The sequence below is a fragment of the Penicillium taxi genome, assembly GCF_028828555.1.
Source record: "Penicillium taxi strain IBT 34144 chromosome Unknown utg000004l_segment0_segment0, whole genome shotgun sequence".
NCBI classification, from domain to species: domain Eukaryota; kingdom Fungi; phylum Ascomycota; class Eurotiomycetes; order Eurotiales; family Aspergillaceae; genus Penicillium; species Penicillium taxi.
The window spans coordinates 3,514,609-3,536,542 of NW_026643206.1; the positions used below are offsets into that span (position 1 = coordinate 3,514,609).

At 44.0% G+C, this 21,934-nt stretch overlaps 9 protein-coding genes across 9 annotated transcripts; 6 read left to right on the forward strand and 3 right to left on the reverse strand.

The window, feature by feature from the left end:
• Positions 1–4,558: 4,558 nt before the first annotated feature.
• On the forward strand, positions 4,559–5,349 carry N7495_006224 (NAD(P)-dependent oxidoreductase; the record flags this gene model as incomplete). The annotated part of the gene is made up of 3 exons (XM_057208875.1): positions 4,559–4,595; positions 4,645–4,868; positions 4,948–5,349. The coding sequence occupies 3 exons, from the start codon at positions 4,559–4,561 to the stop codon at positions 5,347–5,349; spliced, it is 663 nt and encodes a 220-aa protein (XP_057062649.1).
• A 389-nt stretch (positions 5,350–5,738) lies between these two features.
• On the reverse strand, positions 5,739–6,020 carry N7495_006225 (uncharacterized protein; the record flags this gene model as incomplete). Its single annotated transcript, XM_057208876.1, has 1 exon — positions 5,739–6,020. One exon carries the CDS (start codon positions 6,018–6,020, stop codon positions 5,739–5,741), a length of 282 nt encoding a protein of 93 aa, XP_057062650.1.
• A 457-nt stretch (positions 6,021–6,477) lies between these two features.
• N7495_006226 (uncharacterized protein) lies at positions 6,478–6,726 on the forward strand (the record flags this gene model as incomplete). The annotated part of the gene is made up of 2 exons (XM_057208877.1): positions 6,478–6,575; positions 6,633–6,726. 2 exons carry the CDS (start codon positions 6,478–6,480, stop codon positions 6,724–6,726), a joined length of 192 nt encoding a protein of 63 aa, XP_057062651.1.
• Positions 6,727–6,994: 268 nt separating this feature from the next.
• Positions 6,995–7,948, forward strand: N7495_006227 (glycoside hydrolase family 16 protein; the record flags this gene model as incomplete). The annotated part of the gene is made up of 1 exon (XM_057208878.1): positions 6,995–7,948. The coding sequence occupies one exon, from the start codon at positions 6,995–6,997 to the stop codon at positions 7,946–7,948; it is 954 nt and encodes a 317-aa protein (XP_057062652.1).
• A 3,941-nt stretch (positions 7,949–11,889) lies between these two features.
• N7495_006228 (ankyrin repeat domain-containing protein) lies at positions 11,890–12,885 on the reverse strand (the record flags this gene model as incomplete). The annotated part of the gene is made up of 1 exon (XM_057208879.1): positions 11,890–12,885. One exon carries the CDS (start codon positions 12,883–12,885, stop codon positions 11,890–11,892), a length of 996 nt encoding a protein of 331 aa, XP_057062653.1.
• A 1,212-nt stretch (positions 12,886–14,097) lies between these two features.
• On the forward strand, positions 14,098–14,441 carry N7495_006229 (uncharacterized protein; the record flags this gene model as incomplete). Its single annotated transcript, XM_057208880.1, has 2 exons — positions 14,098–14,236; positions 14,329–14,441. 2 exons carry the CDS (start codon positions 14,098–14,100, stop codon positions 14,439–14,441), a joined length of 252 nt encoding a protein of 83 aa, XP_057062654.1.
• Positions 14,442–17,348: 2,907 nt separating this feature from the next.
• On the forward strand, positions 17,349–17,623 carry N7495_006230 (uncharacterized protein; the record flags this gene model as incomplete). Its single annotated transcript, XM_057208881.1, has 2 exons — positions 17,349–17,485; positions 17,560–17,623. The coding sequence occupies 2 exons, from the start codon at positions 17,349–17,351 to the stop codon at positions 17,621–17,623; spliced, it is 201 nt and encodes a 66-aa protein (XP_057062655.1).
• Positions 17,624–17,862: 239 nt separating this feature from the next.
• Positions 17,863–19,327, forward strand: N7495_006231 (cytochrome and DOMON domain-containing protein; the record flags this gene model as incomplete). The annotated part of the gene is made up of 3 exons (XM_057208882.1): positions 17,863–18,169; positions 18,225–18,551; positions 18,615–19,327. Coding segments are annotated over 3 exons (1,347 nt in total), but the record flags the coding sequence as incomplete, so codon positions are not given.
• Positions 19,328–20,656: 1,329 nt separating this feature from the next.
• Positions 20,657–21,235, reverse strand: N7495_006232 (uncharacterized protein; the record flags this gene model as incomplete). The annotated part of the gene is made up of 1 exon (XM_057208883.1): positions 20,657–21,235. One exon carries the CDS (start codon positions 21,233–21,235, stop codon positions 20,657–20,659), a length of 579 nt encoding a protein of 192 aa, XP_057062657.1.
• Positions 21,236–21,934: the final 699 nt, after the last annotated feature.

Sequence of the window (21,934 nt, forward strand, 5' to 3'; positions counted from 1 at the left end):
CGCCTCCGCTGTTAGTCGAAGGAGATCTGGAATACGAAATTGAAGAGATCCTACAAGCAAGGACACGAAAAATTGGACGTGGATCGCGGAGGGAAGCATTAGTGAAATGGCGAGGATACGCAGAACTGACATGGGAACCTATCGACGCAATGGAAAACTGCACAGCTCTCGACACCTTTGAACTACGATACGGACCAATTACGACTTCGAATGGACCCCGGAAAACAGGAGAATAGGAGGGGGGTATTGTAACAGGTTGAATCCTGGTGAACTATCACGTGGTTGTACCACGTGACCCACCAACCGCATACCTCACGATTCCACCCCGAATTGTTCACGTTCTTCAAGGATTTTGTAAATAGCATGTGCCTAGCTAGTTCTGAATTCAAGATTAGCTTTAGCCCTTCACATGGTGTATCCAATAATGCCGAAAACCCATTTTTCGGCCGAAATCCTGGACCAAATACACCACGATACCCTACACCAACAGAATATGACTGGATTCCTAGGACATTCCCAGAAGACCCAATCGAGCCTGATATAACTGACGACACACCGAATTCACCAGATTCGCTAGACTTAGTACTAAATCAAGGGGTGGGGGTGGCTCCTATAGAGCCAACTAAAGGGGATTCGCCCCTGTTTACTGCTTAAGATAGTGAACCATAATTCCGACAGATTGGTCTAGACTTAGACGAGTCGAACATTATCCCTGGTAAATATATTCGCCATCCAACCAAGAGAGATGATGCCTACTTTACACAGCTTATGCTGCGGCTAGACAAGGATCTAGATGAGCTTAAGACATAATCTAAAGCTTATTACCATGTATTCTACACCAGAATGGTGCAGAAACCAGCGAGCCAGATATACAGAGACGACCTTCCACCACCTCCGAACATATTCAAGGAGGTAAAAGGGCATGCGTTTGAAGATGCGTTTAATACTATAATGTAAAAGGAGATCGATAGTCTTACTGAAAAGCATATATTCTTAGTCGTCCTAAGGCCAAACGATAGATCAAAGCAGATTCTGCCCTTGAAATAGGTATATGCTTACAAGTTTGATGAGAATGGTTTACTCCTGAAGTGTAAAGCTCGTATCTACGTACGCGGAGATATAGAGTAGATATCTACTAAAGAGAAACTTTCAGCTATACTAGCCATCAAAACTATACGCATGCTATTCGCAATAATAGCTACATTCGATCTAGATATACATCAAAGAGATGCTGTCGCAGCTTTCCTGAACAGCTTCCTTGAAGATAAGGAGGTTTACATAGAGCTTCCCTCTGGCTTCAGGAGCACTAATGGCCAAGTTTGGCACCTCTATAAAGCACTATACGGATTACGCGTCTCACCAAAGCTCTAGCAGAAGGAGGCCTCTAGAGTCCTGTTAGGCCTAGGTCTTACATAGTTACTAGAGGATCCATATGTCTTTATAGGCGACGGAGTCATAATATTCTTCTATGTTGATGACTTCCTGATTGCTAGCCATAAGACAAAAGCTCAATACGCAAGGCAGCTTGAATCGGAACTCGAAAAAGCATGGGAACTGACTGATCACGGCGACGCAGAGTGGTTCCTGAACATACGTATTATACGCGATCGTAAACAATACAAGCTCTGGCTATACCAGGACAGCTATATTGATAGTATGGCTGCCCGTTTCGGCCTAAATAACCAACCATCAGTGGCTACACCAATGCCAATTGAAGAACTCTTACCATATGAAGGAACTGCGTCGCCTGATGCGATCAAACTCTACCAGGAAAAGATTGGTTCAATACAGTATGCAGCTACTATAACCAGGCCTGATATAGCCAAACCAGCCACTAAACTGGCCCAATTCCTACAGAACCCAGGTCCGCAGCATTCTGCTGCGGCAGACAGGACAATCACTTATCTATTCCACACCAAGAACAGAGCACTTAGATATGGTTTAGGACACCATTCTGACCATTCAGAACATTCTGATGACACCTCTGACCCTGATTTCAGCCGAAATAAGGATCAGATCAACGACGTAACCCACTAATCTATAGGCACATCGGCATTAACCATCGCTAGTGACGCATCTTATGGTGACCATAAAGACCGTAAGAGCTCTATAGGCATGATATGCATGCTCTTCGGCGGCCCTATAGATTGGAAGGCGTCTAAACAAAAGACGGTGACGACGTCCACTACCAAAGCAGAATTGCTTGGTTTATCGGACGCAGCCAAAACACTGGTATGGTGGAAGAGAGTACTAGTCCATGTTGGACTAGAAATGGAATACGATAATATAACTCTCGACTGCGACAACCAGAGAACAGTTGATCTGCTCACTAAAGAGGGAGCATTTGAGACCAAGCTACATCACATAGACATACACCGCAGCTGGCTACGCCAGGAGGTGCAGGAAGGACGTATTAAGATCAGATAGGTCCCAACAAAGCTTATGGTGGCAGATGGCTTCACGAAAATCTTGCCAAAACAGAGATTTGACGCCTGGATTCGTCTTCTCAATTTGGAAGATATAAGTGAACTGCTCTAATCTAGGGTCTTACCCCTAGATTCAGAGGATTTAGAGCATCAACTGCCTAAATCAGAATATAGACTGCGTTTTTAGAGGGAATTAAGGCGATTCAACAGCCCAAATCGGCCCTATGTTTAAGGCCAGTTTACACCTTAGAGGGGTGAAAACTGAAGGGGTGTGTCAAAGGCCCGATTCCATTTACAGTTAGTCTATTTTAGTCAGCATTGGAATCCCACAATGGGATTCCTCCATTCTACAATATATACACATACACACTTTGGTACGCATACTGCGTTCTCATTTGCCCACTAGAATCCACTATTCCTTGGTAGTCGACCTCCATTTGACACATGGCAGCTACTATATCTTCTTTCATCTAAGCATTTTAGAATGACACTTCACTTTTACCCAATATGCATACACCTATTATATACATACAGAAACGATATCAATAGCTACCTGCTTCGGTAATAACCTAGTCAACCGACAGTACTATTTTAACTCGTATCATCCACATGTTAGGAACCTGAAGTCAGTTCGAGATACAGTTGTCGATGTTTTAAGCATAATTTATAACAATTCTTCTTCTGAAGGTACTTGGCTGCATTGTAATTTATCGAAGGCAGTTGATAACGGAAAAGATAACAGTCTTATCCGGCCGATTTCAAAATACTAGAGTCTGGATAAATTAAGATGAAGTAAGGTAGCGGGTATGGTTTCTGGCTGTTGAAATGGTTAGTTATATCCGAGCAGACAGAGTAGAATGTATACGAATAGTGAAGTTGTTTGTCGTTTTAAAAGCTAGCTACTTAGTCTATATAGTCTCAATAGTCATATGACTAGATTATTGATATTATAACACTTTCCTTTCATATATTGATAGCTTACGCTAGTTGATCACCAGCAAGTCACCGTTCTTTTTCATCTATGTAATTATTTGATTTTATATCCATATATTTGATCTCTTAACCATCACAAGAAATCTTTAATGACAAAGAATTGTTATCCTAGTAAGTCTTCTCTACGGATCCCTAAAATAAAACCGATGAACTAGTTGAGTCTCGGGAATAAAGATCACGAAGAACATCACTTGTCCTTATAAGCAGATGACGAAGAACACTCTCACTCCGGAATCGATGAAGATGAAGACAATTAACATGTAAAATAATCCCCTAACCAGGACTGTCTCTTTTTGGGATTCATTATTAAATGCAGCGCTTTCAATAACCACTGGATCGTGTAAAATGCGAAGGACGAAATAGCTCACGCGATCTAATGTATCTTTCCTTAAATACAGGATTTTATATGTAGTTATAGCGTATATCTGAGCAACTTTTACGAGCTTATTCATCACGAGTTACACCCCCGCACCTCCCCTAGGAATATCAGCGGCGCGAGACAGCCTAGCATCTAACGCGCTATCAAGCATATTCACCACGCCGTTTTATCTACGACTTTTTTAGAAGCCGAGAGGGCTGATTCGACGAGAGGATGTGATGGTGAGATGCTGGAATCGTGTGGCTAGCCTTGACTTTACCTTCTTCCTTCAAAAGGGGGAAATTAGGGAAATTGAAAAAAAATCTACTTCGCGCTAACATTACTTATGGGTAGTCCTCCGTACCAAAGTTACTTTGTATGTTCATTTTTGCGCCTTGGCAGAATGGATAACTATGATTGGCTTAATCAATCTTACTAATACACTTGCTGAGTGCTACGCACAATGGTCGTATTTCCACACTTTCTGCATATTATTTGTGTACAAAACGTTGACCAGTGCGTGGTAATAAAAGCCGTTTCTTTTCATCTTGCCAAGGCGCTAAAATGAACATATGCAGACGAATACCTACTCGGGCAAGTATCCGTTGGGCTTTGACCATTCAAAATCTATTTGTCATCCGGGCCGGCAGTACTGAAACCGATTGGTCTCGGATCACGGAATGGTCGTTCATCCGTACGCACTTCTGCTTCTGGATTAACAACGTATAAGAGAATACTTATCACTTGTTAGTTCTCAGCAACGCACGCAAGTTTCTGAGCGATGGCAGTAACGCATATATTGGTTATCGGAGCCACTGGTGAGCTCTATCTCTGTCACAGTCCAAAATTATTCTAATCCTATACAAGGTCCATCGGGCCTGGAATTCTGCAAAGCCGCACTAGCACAAGGGCAAAAATTGACCCTTTATGTGCGGAGCCCAGCTAAGCTTCCTGCTGAGATAAGCAGGGATGCAAACGTCTCAGTAGTAGAGGGTACTCTGGAAGATACGTCTAGTTTCCAGCGTGCGGCAGCCTCTGGTCCCACCGTCTTTGTCTCGTTCGCAGGACCGGTCTCAAATTCCAAAGGAACTGTGCGTCAATGATAGGGCTTATGCTCACCCCTTTTATTCTTACAAAAAGCCGATTCCATATATTGACGAAATATTGCAGCCCGTGACTGATGCTATGAAACACATCTTCCCTACCCTAGTTGCTAATAACTACAAACGGGCACTGGTGCTCGGAACATGTTCATTTCCCGCACCAGAAGATAAAGGTGCTCTCAAATGGAAATTATCAATCATACTTGTCAAAATCATAGGCGGGTCGGCTTATGATGAGTTCAAAGGTCTTGGTTCGTTTGTGACATCCCAGGATGTCTCGCAGCTTAAGTGGACATTATTCAGAGTGCCTTTCCTGACTAATAGCCCTACTGCACCTGTCACCGCATCATATACAGGAACTGGCAGTGATGGGATGTTCTTATCCAGAGCGAGCTTAGCAGCTTGGGTACTTGACCAGATACCTGAAGGCTCTGATTGGGTTGGCAAAGCGCCTGTGCTATCAAGTTGAGGAAATTTATTGGCCATCCTTCGCCCACACTTTACTATTTACCAAGGCTTAATGTGAAGAGTTACAAGACAGATAATAATATATTTTATAAAATAGTACGAGATATGCGTGGGACCTGCCAAGTCTGCCCCTTTCGAAAACCTTGACAGGACAACGAGATAAATAGAGTCTCTAATGACTAGGTTTTGGCTCAGATGATGCAGAGAGACCAAAGTAAGCATTATTTAAGCTATGCCGATCTATGGTAACGGAGAGATCATGCAGGAGCCGAGCCGAGCCTCATCCACAAGGCTTTAAGCGCCCGCGGAAAGTGGAGTAAATATAAACTCACGAAAGTCACCCCATAGGGAAAAATTGTTAAAAGCACTCATCCGGAGCAGGAAATAACATCACAAGTGCATGTCAATGCCACCATTTGACTGGTCTCTCTCATCTCTACCCTCCTCAAGACTACCATAACTTGGGATATCGAAGCCGTCAGTGACAAATGGCTGATTGGCCTTCGTCACCGAGCAGAAAAGAAAGGGAGAAAGATAGGAGGGGAATAGTATGGGGATCAGGCGATCAAGGTCTCCTGGCAGATCGTCGTCAAGTATGGCTATAGGGTGACAGCCTCCGAAGCAACCACTCAAGATTTCGCACACCGCAGAGCTGACCGTCGAATCATTCATATCTCACGAGTTTGCCATTTTATTACATTAAATAAATAGTCACACCCTAAAGGGTACCTCTTCATGAAACAGGTCTCCGGCCGGACATTGATCTCGAAGTCCACCCAGAGTTGTCCCCCACGTGGCCAATAGTCCTGCATATAAGTCACATTTAAGGAGATAAGAAGCCCCAATTGGTGGCGGCCAACAACAAGGATATATATAGGGTGATTACGGCACGAACACCGAATCCCACTCAATTGAGGAATTGGATAACTACGTTGATAAGAGCCTGGAGATACGAAGAGACACCATCAACCTAATACCCTGTCCTCTGGTCTTATGCCATCTAGATCTTGTTCGAAGGATTCTGAAGGAGAACGATTGTTTTCTTAGTCTTGTAGACTGGAGCTTTTCCAGCCTATATTCCTCCTCTTCAAGATCGCAATAGTCTCATAGGTTGATGTAGCTCCGTATGATGCGTCTGTTGAGCCCTTTCATAAATTCTACCGAGGAGGAAAAGGGACTGACCAAGCTGATTCGCTATGTTCGCTCTGTAGATTTGAGATGGATATTGTAAGAGAATGTTTATTTCTTCACACCCGATCTGGGTTAGCTAATTAAATGATATAGTAGTGAAGTGGCTGAATTTGATTACGAAGCATTCATCGCAGAGCCTCAGGAAGGGAGTGAGCCAAAGAAACCGGTGTACGTCGTAGGTCTTTAAATCTATATATCACTATCAGGTACTAAGATTGGTCATAATGAGGACTCACAGATTATTATTTTACTATAACTTCATAGTGTGTTATAGTGATTATTACTATCATAGTACTATTAAGCCTAATATACGAATAAAACATGGTTTATATCCGTCGTTTTTTAGATTGTAAACTGAGGATATTTCCATATCCACAATATGACGTCAGCTTTGCTTACTGCATGTCTTCGCTACTTGCGCAACCCCAACACCCATACTTGAAGTCATACTCAACATGACATTCAGACAGACGCTACAGGGCCTGATCGACAAGGCAGACAAGGCATGGGAGGAAAGAAGCCATCACGCCCCTCCGCCGGTACCGTCGTATAACAAGCCTCCCCCACCGCCAATTCCAACCTCTAGCAAACCCCCACCAGCTTATCAGGAACAGCACTCGCGACCCCAGATCTACTGGCAGCCCAATTTACATCCCGAAGCGCCGGTTTCCACCAACTTTTACCACGAGCAGGGCCAACATGGATGGGGAAACAATGAGTCGCAGAATTACACCGACAGTCCGCAAAACTCATTCCATACACCCCAGGGCGATGCGGTGATCGTGCGCGCTCTAATTAACCACGGGCATCCAGATCCCACCCAGAAGTTCACCAGCGCCAGGCTGTCGAGTCACCAGACCCTCGGCAGACCACGGGGCTGTCTGTCAGCCAGAATTACAGCGCCGGTAGCCCGAGGCATCTGGCCCGCTTTTTGGCTGCTGCCTAAAGACCCCTTCAAGTGGCCTGACGATGGTGAAGTCGACATTATGGAGGCGTGGAACGGCGACGCCGTTAATCACACTTGTCTGCATTGGGGCCACTTCAACGGCCAGGACTGGAACAAGCATCGCGTCCTCGAAACCCCCATCCCCATGATCAGCTCGCCGGCGGGGGTGAGGTATGATTTTATCTGGGACGAAGACGAAACAACGGGCAAGGGGCGTTTGGTCTGGTTGATTGACGGCAAGCCCATCATGAGGGCTGAAAAGCCGCCTGGAACGAGGAAGATGACTGAGTTCAGAATACTCATCAACATTGCTGTTGGAGGAAATGTCTGTCAGGGAAATATGCCCAGTGACGGATACTACGACACAGTGGTTCGGGAGTTGGCCATGTGGGACGCACCACCTGGGGGCTGGGAAGAGTTCGACAGGGCTTGGAGGCATTCCAAAGATGGCAAGACCATGTAACCAAAGGAAGGAAATTTGAATTACAAATCTAATCAACCATGCCGGCCAATGAATTAAACGAACTCCGCGGCAACGAAGTTCATTAATGACATTGGTAGCTCTTGCATCACTTTTAAAGTAATACCATCAATACCGCTAGTCTTACCATCCCATCAATAAGAGGCACAATCCTCTCACCATAGCTCTCAGTAGAGATACTTCCCCATTCTTTCTCCCAAAAAAGACAAGGTCCCTTGTTCAAGCCATAGAACAATCCCAAACATCCATCCTGGTGCCCGTTGAAGTCATGTTCGTAGACAAGAGTCATCGAATTGCTCTCCGGGCTTCCTTGTTACCCATATTCTCCTACAGTAGAAAGGGTGCAGTTTACAGAGTATCTAATAATATTCAAAAAAGCAAATAAAAACATACAACAGTCAGGATTCGCATGTGGTCACCCACCATACTACTAACTGACCGGCATGTGGCTTAAACGCGGAAAATAGTCGGGTGGGTGTCGCCAGGGCGAGCAATGGGTGAGCGCTGCTTTAGCGTCGCGCGACCGGGGGGTGAGCAAGGTGAGTACACAATAAACAGGGTGAACATCGGATAAGCCAGGGTGAGCATCGGGTGAGCCAGGGTGAGATTGGGGTGAGACTAAGCTAATGCATGACTACCGTACTGATCCTTGAATATTTAAAGACTATTGGATAGGGCTATTTCTCCTGAAACAGTGCTGCCTTCGCATCTGCACATAGCCACATAGTAAAGCTAGCTAATGCATGATTACTGCACATTTTGTTGGATTCTGAAATACCATTGGGTAGTGTTGGAAAAAAGGAAAGTTTTCCCCATTTTCGACTGCAACAACGTCTCCAGTTCCCAGGGACACGGGGTTTTAGTCTAATCGGTCTAGTTACTCTTCAATATGCGAAAAAGATTATCATAGATGCTAAATATTAGATGATATATGGCCTTCTTGATTAAAGAGAGTCCAGCTGTGTATTTAAAGAAAGGATTAGTGATTTTAATCAAATAGTTGATCTGTTCCTATTCGTCTGATCTTATTACCAGGATGGGGAGTGTAGAGAACTCACTAGGGTCCTCACGGGTACTCATTGTAGGAGCGTTTGATTTGTCGATGAATTCAGGAACAGAGACACCGAAAAGCTTTGAAAAATTGCGACTAGAAAAAAGGTGATGTGTGAGCTTAAGATAGTATATAGGCAGCAGGGAAGAAGGTTAAATTATATTTTCCCATTGGATTTGACCTTGAAATAGTATTTGTATTAAACATACTGGCTGGGATTAATAAATTTGGATATGAAGATGGAGATGGAGAAGTTTCATTCCGATTCCAACCCGTTTCAAGCTGCCTCTCCCTCTCTCTCTCTCTCTCTCTCTCTCTCTCTCTCTCTCTCTCTCTCTCTCTCTCTCTCTCTCTCTCTCTCTCTCTCTCTCTCTCTTTGGTTGTCTTTACCGACGCGGTATTGCGAACAACAAAGATATTTCTTCTCAGATGGCATTTGTGATGGCATTAGACGACAGCGCTGTAAAGCAAAAATAATCCATTGGTCTTTAGTAAAGTGTGATCGAGTCTCACGCAGTGTCCTTACAGCAGAAATTTACGCTTTTATCCATGGTCTCTCGACATCAGCTTTGCGGTTCGATCAACTCTGACCGATATACTTGGCGGAAACCAGCTTCTCTTTATCTTGTGCCCAGGGCCTAAGAGTATCTTTGACTATGTTGTAATACTCGGCACTCCAGAAGAAAATAGATTTATGATAGACCTGATTTGCCTCCAAGCATATGAAAGGAGGCAAAAGGATATTCAGTGGATAGAGAATAAACCCAATCCGGCCGATGGATTGACTAAAGGAGCAAAGAGATGTGATGCTTTGCAGCGTCTTGTTATGACCAATTATGTCGATTTGGAGACGCTCGGCTGAGTAGAGAGAAGGAATAGAGGAAGGCCACTAGAAATTAAAATTGGCAGCAAAGTGAATTTTGAAGCTTTCAGGAAAAAGGGGTTAATAGATCTGTAAGATTGAGCAGTTTCCAATCCCGGCGTTTCTCCGTTTCGATATCGTACAAGCTTCCTAAGCCAAGGCAGATTTGAAGCCCCATTGTACAGGAAAATTTATCCTGGAAGGGTATAGGAAATGGACCTTAGTGCGCGACACTTCAACTCAGGACAAGCTGATCAACTCCGGTTCAATAAGAAAATACCTCAAAATTTGAATTGGAAGGGAGATGAGGAGGGTAAATTAAAAGAAAGTTGGAGGGAAAACGAGGGGCTTTTATAGAACCACAGACAGGGAGCTATAGAGAATAATGACGTTAATCGGAAGGTGATAATACTAAACTAATTGCGTAATTCACTGTACCTAACAGTTATCCGATACTCAAATGCTGACTTAAAATCGCTTCTTCCCAAATTCTGCAAATCCTCCCGTTCTCACCTTCATTTGATTCACATGCAGCAAGGATTCCTCGTCTCTGAGTTTTTTGCGTCTGAATAGGGCACCGAGTCGTTGTTTTATTGCGTCTTTCGTCTAGCAGATTAGGGGGTTAGTTCCAATATCGTTGCTTCTGCTGGTAAAAAAACGACAATGGAAATCAAGTTACTTACTCCTTTTTACCCTTGAACAAGATCCATATAGACAAAGTCAGAATAGCAGTGATTACACCAAATGGGATGTATAGCCACCAAGGTGGGTTCGACTCAAGCAGGTCGACGTTTACTCCAAAGAGACTCTAGAAGCCAACATAAGTCAAGGTTATCCCACGAGTATACAAGGTAATCATGAGGGATTTTTACCGCAATAAACATGAGTGGTAAGAAAAAGAACTTTGCTAGCAGTTAGCAGCTGATAGAATTAGATTAGGCTAAACCTTACAGTGATCCAACTGAGACGTTTCATACTCCTGTTCATGGATGTAGATTTTTGTGCCTCTGTGATGGAGGCCAGATTGAATTCCTATTAAAATATCAGTGAAATTGAACGTCTAATGAGGTGTGAAGATTACCAGTTGAATCAGCTCTTGAGAGGCTAGATTTAAAGATAAAATCTTTTCTTTGACCTTCCTGTCTGTAGTCTCGATTTTGCGTATAAATTCTCGGCTCGTCCTTTTATGTAAAGTAGTGCTGGCTCCCTGGAGAGTTTGTATGTTTCTTTGATCGCATAATGATCTAAGGGTTTCTATTTGCTCCATTTGCACCCTTTTGAAATCGTTCCATATTTCTGCATCGCTCAGATGGATCTTGATTAGGTCTTTGCTTCTTCCGTTAGAACGAAACGTCTCCCTCCGCTAGTAGATGATCAACAAGGCTATCCAAATAGGCGGTTAATTCCCATACCATATTGAAAAGATGATCTTCTGCAGCTTCAAAAATATTATTCCATTCATCCTCTAGCTGCCGGATGCAAGGATAGAAAAGCTCAATCGGTGATTTTGAGACTTCGCAATACTCTAGTGTCGTAAATAGAATTTTGGATTCAAGCATTGGATTTCCGGATATCGATCCCGGGTGGTGCTGATTGGACTTAGCTAAAAGCCAAATTATGGCATGATTCTTTCGCTCTATCATCAGAGGTGACATATGATTAGATGAAGGGAGTGTTTGATATGAGGGAAGTGATACACGGCACTCGAGAAAGCCTTTCATGTCATTAGTATCGGGGTCTTAAGACAGGTGAAGGTGATGTTTACTAACATTCAGTTCGAGAAGGCTGATGTAGAGCAACAAAATCTGGGATTCCATCTAGCTGTACTTTCCAATGCCATGCATCAAGTTTATCATTTTCCAATCTCAGATCTTTCTGTTTTCGTTTCCTCATGACCTTACGCCACCATCTCCAGGAGACCCCCTTAGAAGAGGATTGACCGAAAAGTCTGTCGTTTTCAAGAAGCCTGTAACAATGAGCTGATTTTCTGATTATAAGTGTCAGGAAAACTCACACGACTGCCCCCTGTGAAAAAGTAGTAGCGACACACTTATCACCCTGTGCTGATATGCTTGTTGTGGGAAAATTCAAGGAATATGACATCGCATTAAAATATTGCGTTAATTCCTGACTATCCTTCAATTGTACAGGAGGTATCTCTAGTCCGCCTGGAGCTAGAACTATATTTCTTTTAGCCCCTGGAGGGGTGCAAGCTCTCCAGTCTGTTGCCTTTATAAAGTTTTTGGTGACATGAGGGAAGAGGTGGCTCATCATGCTGAAATCTTTCAACTGAGAGGCGCGCTGAAATGGAGTGGTCTTGTTGAAATCTTCAATATCAACATTGGCCCCATGATTGATAAGCCATTCTGCAGCCTCCAAAGTACGATTTTCAACAGCACGGTGTAAAGGAGTACATCCATCAATGTCTTCTTTGTTGATAGCAACGCGCATAAGGGCCCATGCGTCCATATTATCGTTCTTGGCAGCTAGGTTCAACGAGTTTTCTAGGATTTGAAAGGCTTCTGGATAGTAAGAAGCAGCGATATGTAGTGGTGTCTGGTTGAAAGCATCAGCTTCAGCTATGTAAATATGTGCGCCAGCTTCAAGAAGAAAATTCAGGGTTTCTCTGTCTTTACAAGCGACAGCAGAATGTAGCAATGACGCGCCCCGAGAGTCAACTGTAAGAATGTCGATATTCGCACCCTGGCTGAGGAGCAGCTTGACAACGTCCAGATGTCCACCGCATGCTGCAGCTTGGAGACAATTTCCATATTCACCACCTTGGATGTTTAAATCGGCCCCCTTGTCAAGGAGCAGCTTAACAACATCTAGATTTCCCTCGTATGCTGCGGCTTGAAGATCATTTGCAAGTTCGCCACCTTGGGCGTCCACATCGGCCTTTTTGTCAAGGGGCAGCATGGCATCATCCACTTTATCATCGGATGCTGAATCTCGGAGAGCACTTTCATATTCATAGTTTGATTTGATAGTAAAATTTCCCACCATTTTGCTTTGAAAGTGAGCAGCCTTAGAAAGAAAAGAACGAACTGAACCAAGACTCGAAGCTTACCCCTGGCATTCGCGCTGTAATTTGCTTAGTCGTATTTTGTAAGGGTTGACTCGGTAGTTTGCCGAAGTCTAGTATCGATAGAGGAGTAGTTGCAATGTACGAAGAGTAGGGGAATCGGTCCAGTGAGGTACAGGAGTAGTTTTTACTAATCCTTGAGGAATCCTTAAGAAATGGGGAGTTCCTCAGTTTATCTTATATCTGGATCAGGGCAGGTTATTCCCTACTCGCTAATGCACCCTGCATGATCCCCTGATAGATCTTCCCTTATCAGGTATGGGACATGTTGAGATTGCAATGGGCTTACCTCGTCAGGTACTCGTGGCCGAATCAACACGGCGTCGTGGGGAAACCTCTAGTTGTACGATGTTTGTTGGAACCAATAGAATTTGGTTTACCTGCAGTGAATGAACTCTGGAAGTGAATAGAAGTAGTGGAATCGGGGCATATCCGATTCCATCGCGGGAACTTAGAATGAACACATATCTTACGTATGCCTTATTTAACATGATTAGCGCGAAAGTGGTATTGATCGTCTTTTAGTGAAACATTTCAATAAACCAGCTGGCGACTGCATATGCTGTAGGGATTCTAGGCAAATAACATCCCAAGGCATATGCCAGAATTGTGAGCGTTTTATATTATTGGACATTAGTGCGGAGTAGTGGGTTTCTGTTGATACAATGAACTGAAAGTGGTTTCAACCACGAGTGGAGCCCAGATTTACTGCAGTAAATTTGTGGCACCTCATCGGTTTGTCGGTTAATAAATGGGGCCAGAGCTACTCTAGGCAGTTTTGGAGTAGACTTGAATAACACACCTCTTACAACTCGCAACAATACATTTATATAATAGATGCATATGCACCAGTAAGACGCGTCAATATTCCGACACTTTCTTAGCTACCTTACTGATCTGCCCGTAAGATGTTATTGGCGTGGAAAGTGTCGGAACATTGACGCGTCTTACTGGTGCATATGCATCTATTATAAATGTATTGTTGCGAGTTGTAACTAAGAGGTGTGTTAACTAGTTATTAGTAATTGATTAGTTAATCCAAATATGCTCCACCACTCTTTTCTCCACTACTACTCAACCAGCTTTACTCCACTCCTATTAACTATTCAAAATACTCTCTCACATTCATAAGAATGTCTACCGCCCAGTCTAAGGACACCAGCCAGCCCGAGGACACTACTGAGTCTAAAGTCACCACCAAGCTTGCTAAGCCGGATGAGAACTCGGTGGAATCCCGAATGGCTTGGGTAGATAGTTTGACAGATGAGGAGTGTAATGAACTATGCCCAGAGATTAAATGCATGTTTCTTCTATGGCAGTTTCTTACAATAACGAAGTTTGACTGACGTTTTCTCTATACATAGATATGCCCCAAGCTGGTAAGGATTGCTCCTCCGAACGGGCTTACCAAGTCCTCCACCAGATGATATTTGGCCCCGGCTCTGAAGATGACGATGAAGACAAAGATGAAGAATAGATTAGGGACACAATCTTTCAACTATTGATTGCTACTAATACATCAATACTAGCATAACCGGAAAAGAAATCAAGCGTAGACATGTTCATTGGGTATGGGTCAGAAATTTTACCCAAAACCCATATGGGTTGGGTATGGGTTTGAAGTAAAACCCACACCCAGCCCATAAACCCATCTTTTTGCCAAGACTTTTATTTCACGTGATATTTGTCACCTAGTTAGTACTAGATTGAGGCAAAAATTAGGCACTAAGGCACTAATTACCCTAATTTAGTTTAGGTTGAGGCGAAAATCAGGCATTAAGGCATCAAAAATACCCATATGGGACCCATACCCAACCCATACCCACGTGGGTTGGGTTGGGTATGGGTATGGGTTTACCTTACCCCTGATGGGTTGGGTATGGGTATGAATTTTGACCCATACCCAACCCATGCACATGTCTAATCAAGCGGGCGTTAAAAACCATATACAGGGTCAGTTCGAGGATATTTAAAATGGCAAAATCGATAGAAAAGCCATCTATTGAGCGACAACGATGGTTATGCAGGACCTATAGGTAAAACGAAAGCGACTATAAGGCAAAGTAGGCCCAGCCTAGAGTTTTCGATATAGCGAAAACATCTCGCCGACGAGAGTAGTTCTTAGACTGTGTCACCTATTTTATGACTTAGTGCGAAAATTTTATATCACTCATCAACTCATCATTCATCATTAATTAATCAAGGGACCGCCGAGAAGCCGACGAGTCGCACCAGGAATATAGGGGTTCGGTGACCCGGATCAATAGCAAAAATGCCTCAAGCTGTGGAGTGAAAGGGAGATTGACAGGGGAAAACTCCAACAAAGTTGGAGTGGAAATGAGGGCATTTATAGAACCACGCATGGGGAGCTATAGAGACTCATGACTCTAAATCGCAAGTGATAAGATTAAGCCATACGCAGTAATTCAATGTACCCTTCCGATATGGTGTAGTGGCTAACATCGCCGTCTCTCACACGGCAGCCGGGGGTTCGATTCCCCCTATCGGAGAAGATCCACTTCAAATTTTTTACTTTATTTTTTGGCTTGGACAATAAATTGTCCTTCAGCGGCTAAGCGCCCACCTACCACAGTCATGGAGCGGACGCTCTACGGTTCTTATCAAACACCAGAAGTTGCTTCAGGTTGTTCTGAAGTCCTTAAATGTTCCATTACATCATATTCACACGAAAGAACCTCTCGAGCCGGTTTGGATGTCCGTCTGTAAAGTCGATTTGAACGAAGAAGCCTTCATAGGCGAGCCGCTTGGTAAGTTCACCCTTCTCTCCCGGTTAGAGACAGAACCCATTCTCACTGTCTGACTCACATGCCCAGTATGGTGGCTCTTCAAAATCAGTCATTCTTCGCGATCTTTTGCCTGCTTATAACCAAGACGTTCAATCTGGCTCAGTTTGTGCAATGTTTAGTAACTAAGTATACTACTGTGGCAACGACCGCTCTGACTTTGCATTTGACTTTTGGAAAGACTGTTTGCAAGGCTGAGTGATGACAGCGCTTCCTTTTTTGGATCTACAAGCAGGTCGGTCATGTTTCCATGTATAGCAAGGAGATCGCTTTCGGAGACCTCTCCAGCGCCTGGAGAGTATTATAATTCCAACAACAATGATCACCGCAGCTTTCTCCTTCATCTTGGCTAACCTGACCAAGAAGGTCTATGTTGTGTTTCGAGTGATGATGACTAAATGTGCAATTCCATTGCCTCAGGTGCAAACAATTCTCGGGCCCTGTATCAATTTTAACCCTCCTCGAGCTTGTTTCGCGCAGGTCTGCACGTTCAACGATCTGTGCAGGCTATTTGCGCGACCGATACGCACCAGTTTTGTCCCCTTACTTTCTCCGATATACGTGCTAAAAGTACAGATTGGCCCTCGGATACTCAATTTGAATGCATCATGAACCACCTAGCTGTGGATGATAATGTTCCACTATCTTTAAACAACAGTGGCAATATATCGAATTCTTTTACAATGAGTCGGGGCGCGTTAAAGGGTCGGCTTGAGATCCAATTCACTCTAGGAAATGGAAAATTGCGGATTCAGGTTCTCAAATCTAGCAGAATCATGGACTCGGAACAAACTGGGTTGCCGGCAAAACGACTGGTGGATACGGTAATTGCGTTCCCCCGGTCTCCAGAAGCACCGCTATCTTCTATATCCTTTCTTCACACTTAACTCTTCGCGGTCTATTTGTCAACTTCTTTCGATCGAACCGGCATCAGACGCGGTTCAAGTCTCTGATCTTCAAGGCGATATAGCCTGAATAACCTCTCTGCGAGGGGTAAATTAAAAGGAATAACACACTCTCTCTGTATCTTTCTTCATTTGAGCATATTCAGCCCGTTCTAGCTTGTTTTGACTGGAGATATCGGTCATATGACGTCTCTTAAACCGATATGTATCATCTTGAGCTGCATAGTGCTGTAATGCGGTCACAAAAGGGTTGGTTAATAATGTTTCTGCTTGCTATTCCCATGGTTTTTTCACTGATCGGACCGTTCCGGTTCGTCAGCTTCTCAAGGTCAGCTGCAAATACTTCAGGATTTCTCCAAGCTTAGAGAAATTTCTGGACCTTCTAATGGCAGAAGACCCGAGTAATTCGCGCTCACGAAGCCATCCACGGGCTGTCAAAGGAGGGAGGTGGAAATCGAGTGTTCTAGTGATTTGATTGAGAGAGGTGTCTTTTTGGTGGGCATCAAATGTATCATCAAAATGAGCTCGTTTAATATTATATATTCACGTCTTTTAGGTGAATTCGGAGGCATGGACGGGGCTGCCAAAAGAAGTTTTAGGAAGTTTTGATGATGGTAGTCTGTGCGCGGTCAGTACTTTCTCCTTCCCTGTTGCATGTATTGATGTGTCAGAAAGATGATTCGTCCTCTCAAGCCTCCGTTTATCCCTGGCTCCGGGTATTCCCAAGACCTGCATATCTCTGCACAGACCCATACGATCTCCTTCGGTATATTCCAGATATGGAATGCGAACAAGTCGAACCTGAGGGGCTGGTAAATTAACATCTTCAGGACTGGCTCATTACGGGATACAACGTACTGAAATATTCATGATTTCTCTTTTTCAGGTTCTGGATATATGCAACTGAACGCATAAATCATATCGAGGAGGCTATGGCCAATGAGATCTAGCTAGATACGATCAATGCAGCCTACTTGGGCAGCGGTCTGAATATAAATAGATCCCATGCACTTTACTCAATTGACGTGGTCAAAGGATAGGTCCGGAAGCCTCAAAATCATTACAATCGGCTCCTGCCATCTGTGATCGCATTACGTTTGAACAATCAGACCAAAAGTAACTCAAAAATTAACTCGACTGTTAAAATGTCACCGCTCATCCGGGGTGGACTTGGACATTTTGTCTTAGGTTAGCTGAGGACTTTTTCGCTGTTGTCGATGGCCCCTCTAACAGTACTTCCTTAACAGCAGGCCTCGTTTCGTGCCTCTTTGTGGTGGTATATGCATCATCCAGTTCCAATGCTGCGAGCATCTTCAATCTTCCCCTGCAGCAAAATTCGGCCAACTATACATTCGCCCTTAATATTCCAGATGACTCCACTGATATTTACCTTCATCTGTCTGGCCCAGCAGATTATTCATGGATAGCGGTCGGGACAGGAGCCGGAATGCAGAGTTCGCACATGATCATCATTTATTCCAATGCTGATGGCACGAGTTAGTGAGCCCAACTCCCAACGGCTAGGAAGAGCGTTCTCTAATCCCAGTACAGATGTGACAGTGAGCCCACGAATCGCTTTTGGCGAAAAAGAACCCGTTTTTTCATCTTCAACTTCTCTCGATCTCTTAGCTGGAACAGGGATCGTGAATAATACGATGACACTCAATGCGCGATGCAACGACTGTACGCAGTGGGCAGACAGACCATTCGAGGCAGGCATACCATTTAAGGGAGGCGGACCATTTAAGGCAAGCAGGTCATTCGATTCAACGTCCACATCGCAACCGTGGATTTTTGGGCTCGGTCCAGTTGGGAGCACATCTGCTAGAATGCGAAGTAATTCCAAAACAGCCAACATAGAAAGACATTCGAAATATGGTTTGTGAACATTCCAAATGACACTCAATTGAGGTTCTGAGGTACTGATTCGGGAGTATCTAGGAGTTTTTATTATGAATATGACTCACGCGACAGGCGGGACCGGCGGGTTGCCGACATCCTACGCCAACGCGGCTGGTTCATCATCGACTGGAGAAATCACAAACGACAAAAACCTACCTAGTATCATCCATGCTGTGTTCGTCTGCGTTGCAATCATTCTCTTGATGCCCACAGGCGTGGTCTATCTTCGTCTCTCCCCAAGGAGTGTGAGATGGCACTGGGTCAACCAGACATTATCCTCTATCCTAGCCATAATAGGTATAATCGTCGGGTTTTACCTCAGCCACCTTTTCACAAAGTCGCAGTCGCATCATTCTGCGCACCAGATTATTGGCACTTTGATCCTACTGGCGATTCTAGCCCAGCTGGTCATGGGTGTCTGGCACCATCTCTCATATAAGCGGATTCAGTTGCCCACTATATTTGGGAAAATTCATCGGTATCTCGGATACGTCATTATGTTTGCTGCGATCGTAAACGGCGGTATTGGGCTCTACTGGTCAAATGCGTCCCATGCTGTCATGATCGGATACTCAATTATTGTGGCCATCATAGGCTTAGGACTCATTGCTGTCTTTGGGTTGGTTGCTTGGCAATCTAAGAAAGAGAGTAAGGGGTATACCCGTGACCATTACGAACTGAGAGGAGTCCAAATTACATTGAGTTCCAATGAACACATGGGGTCATCAAAAAGCCTCGACAAATCGTTTTGAGGTAGGCTATGACCTACGTCTATGATGAGTTTATAGGACAAGATGCGGGTTTCTAGCGTGTGGCTGAGATACTGATCCAACTAAGTCTTTAATTTGAAGCCCTATGGCTTCGTACAGGGTATATGGATATCAGTTCTTGATACGGAATAAAAAGACAACTAGTGACAACCAATGACGTTATAACTGGTGATGAATCACTTGATGTTAGATGTGATGGAATCTTGAAAAGAGGAATCAAGGCGTTAGAGTAGTGACACTATGTTGACCTCGGGAGTTTACTGTTCAGTTAAGCAACTTACCGACAATGCCTGAGGCCGTAATTCTAGATCTATGGAGAGACGAACGTCGCTTAGGTCAATAAAGTAAGTGGGTTAAACTTTTCATCGGTCAAAAGTAGAACAGATTATATACTACGGCTCATGGCCATTTATGCTGTAATCACCACTCTTTAAAACCCGGAATTAATCTTTTGATCCGGTCAGCGATATTGACGAGGGATTATGTACAGCCCCAGGATATGGGGTCCATTTTACAGTCTTGACGCTTGATCTTGGAGGAATAGAGGCTATGGATCATGCTGAGGATAATGACGACGATGTTACCCTGGCACCCAGCAGCTTGTATTTAGTAGAAAGTGTAAGTGCTCAAAGCTTCTCGATGTTAAAGTTGTCGGCAGAACCGAGTTATACCATTTATAGAAGCTGTGATAGTTACAGAATGGGCACCTTTACACACCTCTTCACTTTTTGACTCCCTAATTTCATTGGGCTTTCTTTTGTGCTTATGTTTGGTTTTTCTTTGCTGAATTGACCTGCACGTCCCGAATGTGCTACCTAGAGCGTTCCACTTTTCACTAGTTACATGACGTTATCGATGAAGCTCCTGTTCGAGTGAATCTTAATCTGCTCTTCGCCTTTGCCAACAATACAGCCACAATCTGCCTAGCTCCTGGCCGCCTAGATTATGGACAGGAGGATAATAAAAAGTTTGGGTTAAATACCAAAGAAGCTGGCGCACACTTAGTAGCCGACCTGACTACCAGAGTGCAAGTATGGATATATCACCTTGAAATCCCCCCTGATCTGCCGAACATCTCCGGAATGATCCGCTCCCAGGTAAGTCGGATTGAGCATATTATACAATGGCTTATGCAGATTCAAAAATGGCCCGAGATACTCAGACCTATCTTATCCACTTGACATCATCCCATACTGTTACAAATTCCATGAGCCTCGTGGAATAGACTATATTTCACTATATACTATAGGTAATATTGCGGTGAAAAAGCCTCACATGGTCTATGTAATTTTAACAGGTATTTGCAGGGATCTACACAATGCCAGAATTTGAAATTTTCTGTATCTTTTCAGCCAGCATATTCAGCTCTGATTCAAGTGTTTTTGCCTGTTGGCTCAAGTAGGCACCATCTGCCTTGTCCTGGCTATGGCCAACCATGCTCTCAAACTCAAGGATAGCAGCCTTGATATCAGCCAGATGTGTCTGTACCAACATTCTTGCAACGGTAGTTCCAAAATCTCCAGAAATTTGATATTTGCCTAAGCGAACCTCTGCTGAAATGAATCGTTTTCCGTAAGCACAGATAGAAAAATTGCTCCATTTCAACAGGCGCGCCAAGACCATATTGACTAGGAAAAGTGCTTGTGGGTCTCGCATGCAATGATGGCACTTGAAGATAGAACGCATAGAAGGGATGATGCCTTGAGATTGTATCAGAAGGATATCGATGGCTGTCGCCTGCTCTGAAGATTGAGGAATAGCTTGAAGTGTGCAAAGGTGTTTGCTGAGTGTTGCAAAGCAGCCATCGGATGTCGAGCGATGACATGAGCTTTTTGATGAAGAAGGTCCAGAGTGGTCGTAAATAATTGGATAGCTGGGCTTCGCATCCATGTCACATCTCGACAATTTGGATGAACATGGGAAAAGGGAAGGACATTCGATCTCGGTCACTGGTGCATTGTGCCAGCCACAGCCAATGCCATTAAGAAATCCCCCAGAGCATTCACTTGGTATCACTTTCTCAATTGGAGCTATGCATTGTCAGTACTGTGGATTTACATAACTCCTTGCACAGAGAGAACATAAAAGAAGGAACATACCGGTCAAATTACCGAATAAAGAATGAGGCCCCTATTGATGAAAACAGCTGTTAGACTTCTACACGAAATAAATTTCATGATTGGATGCTTTACATTCTCGATGGATTCATCAGGGATCATTGGTAGCCAGTCAATACATCCAATATCATTTTCCGGCAAGATAGGCTCCTTGGGTAAGGAGTCTAGATCGAAACTAGATGGGCTTTGGTTTTCAAGTATAAGTTCCGCATTGAGGGGCGATTCTAGTGGGCTGAATGTTAATTCCTCGTTGCAGGGAGGCAATGGGGGGATCGACGTGGTGTCATCTCTCATTGATGGCGGAGTGTGGAGTGCTAGTTGTTGCTTTTCTTTTGCTTCCTTTATTTGGCGTAGACGCTCGATTGTCTTTTTATTCATGCTGCCCCTTGGCTTTCCGATTTTTGCTTTGTAACTATAGCGACACTCAAGATTGCTGTTGAGCGCGAAAATACTCACTGAGTAATGGATCGGA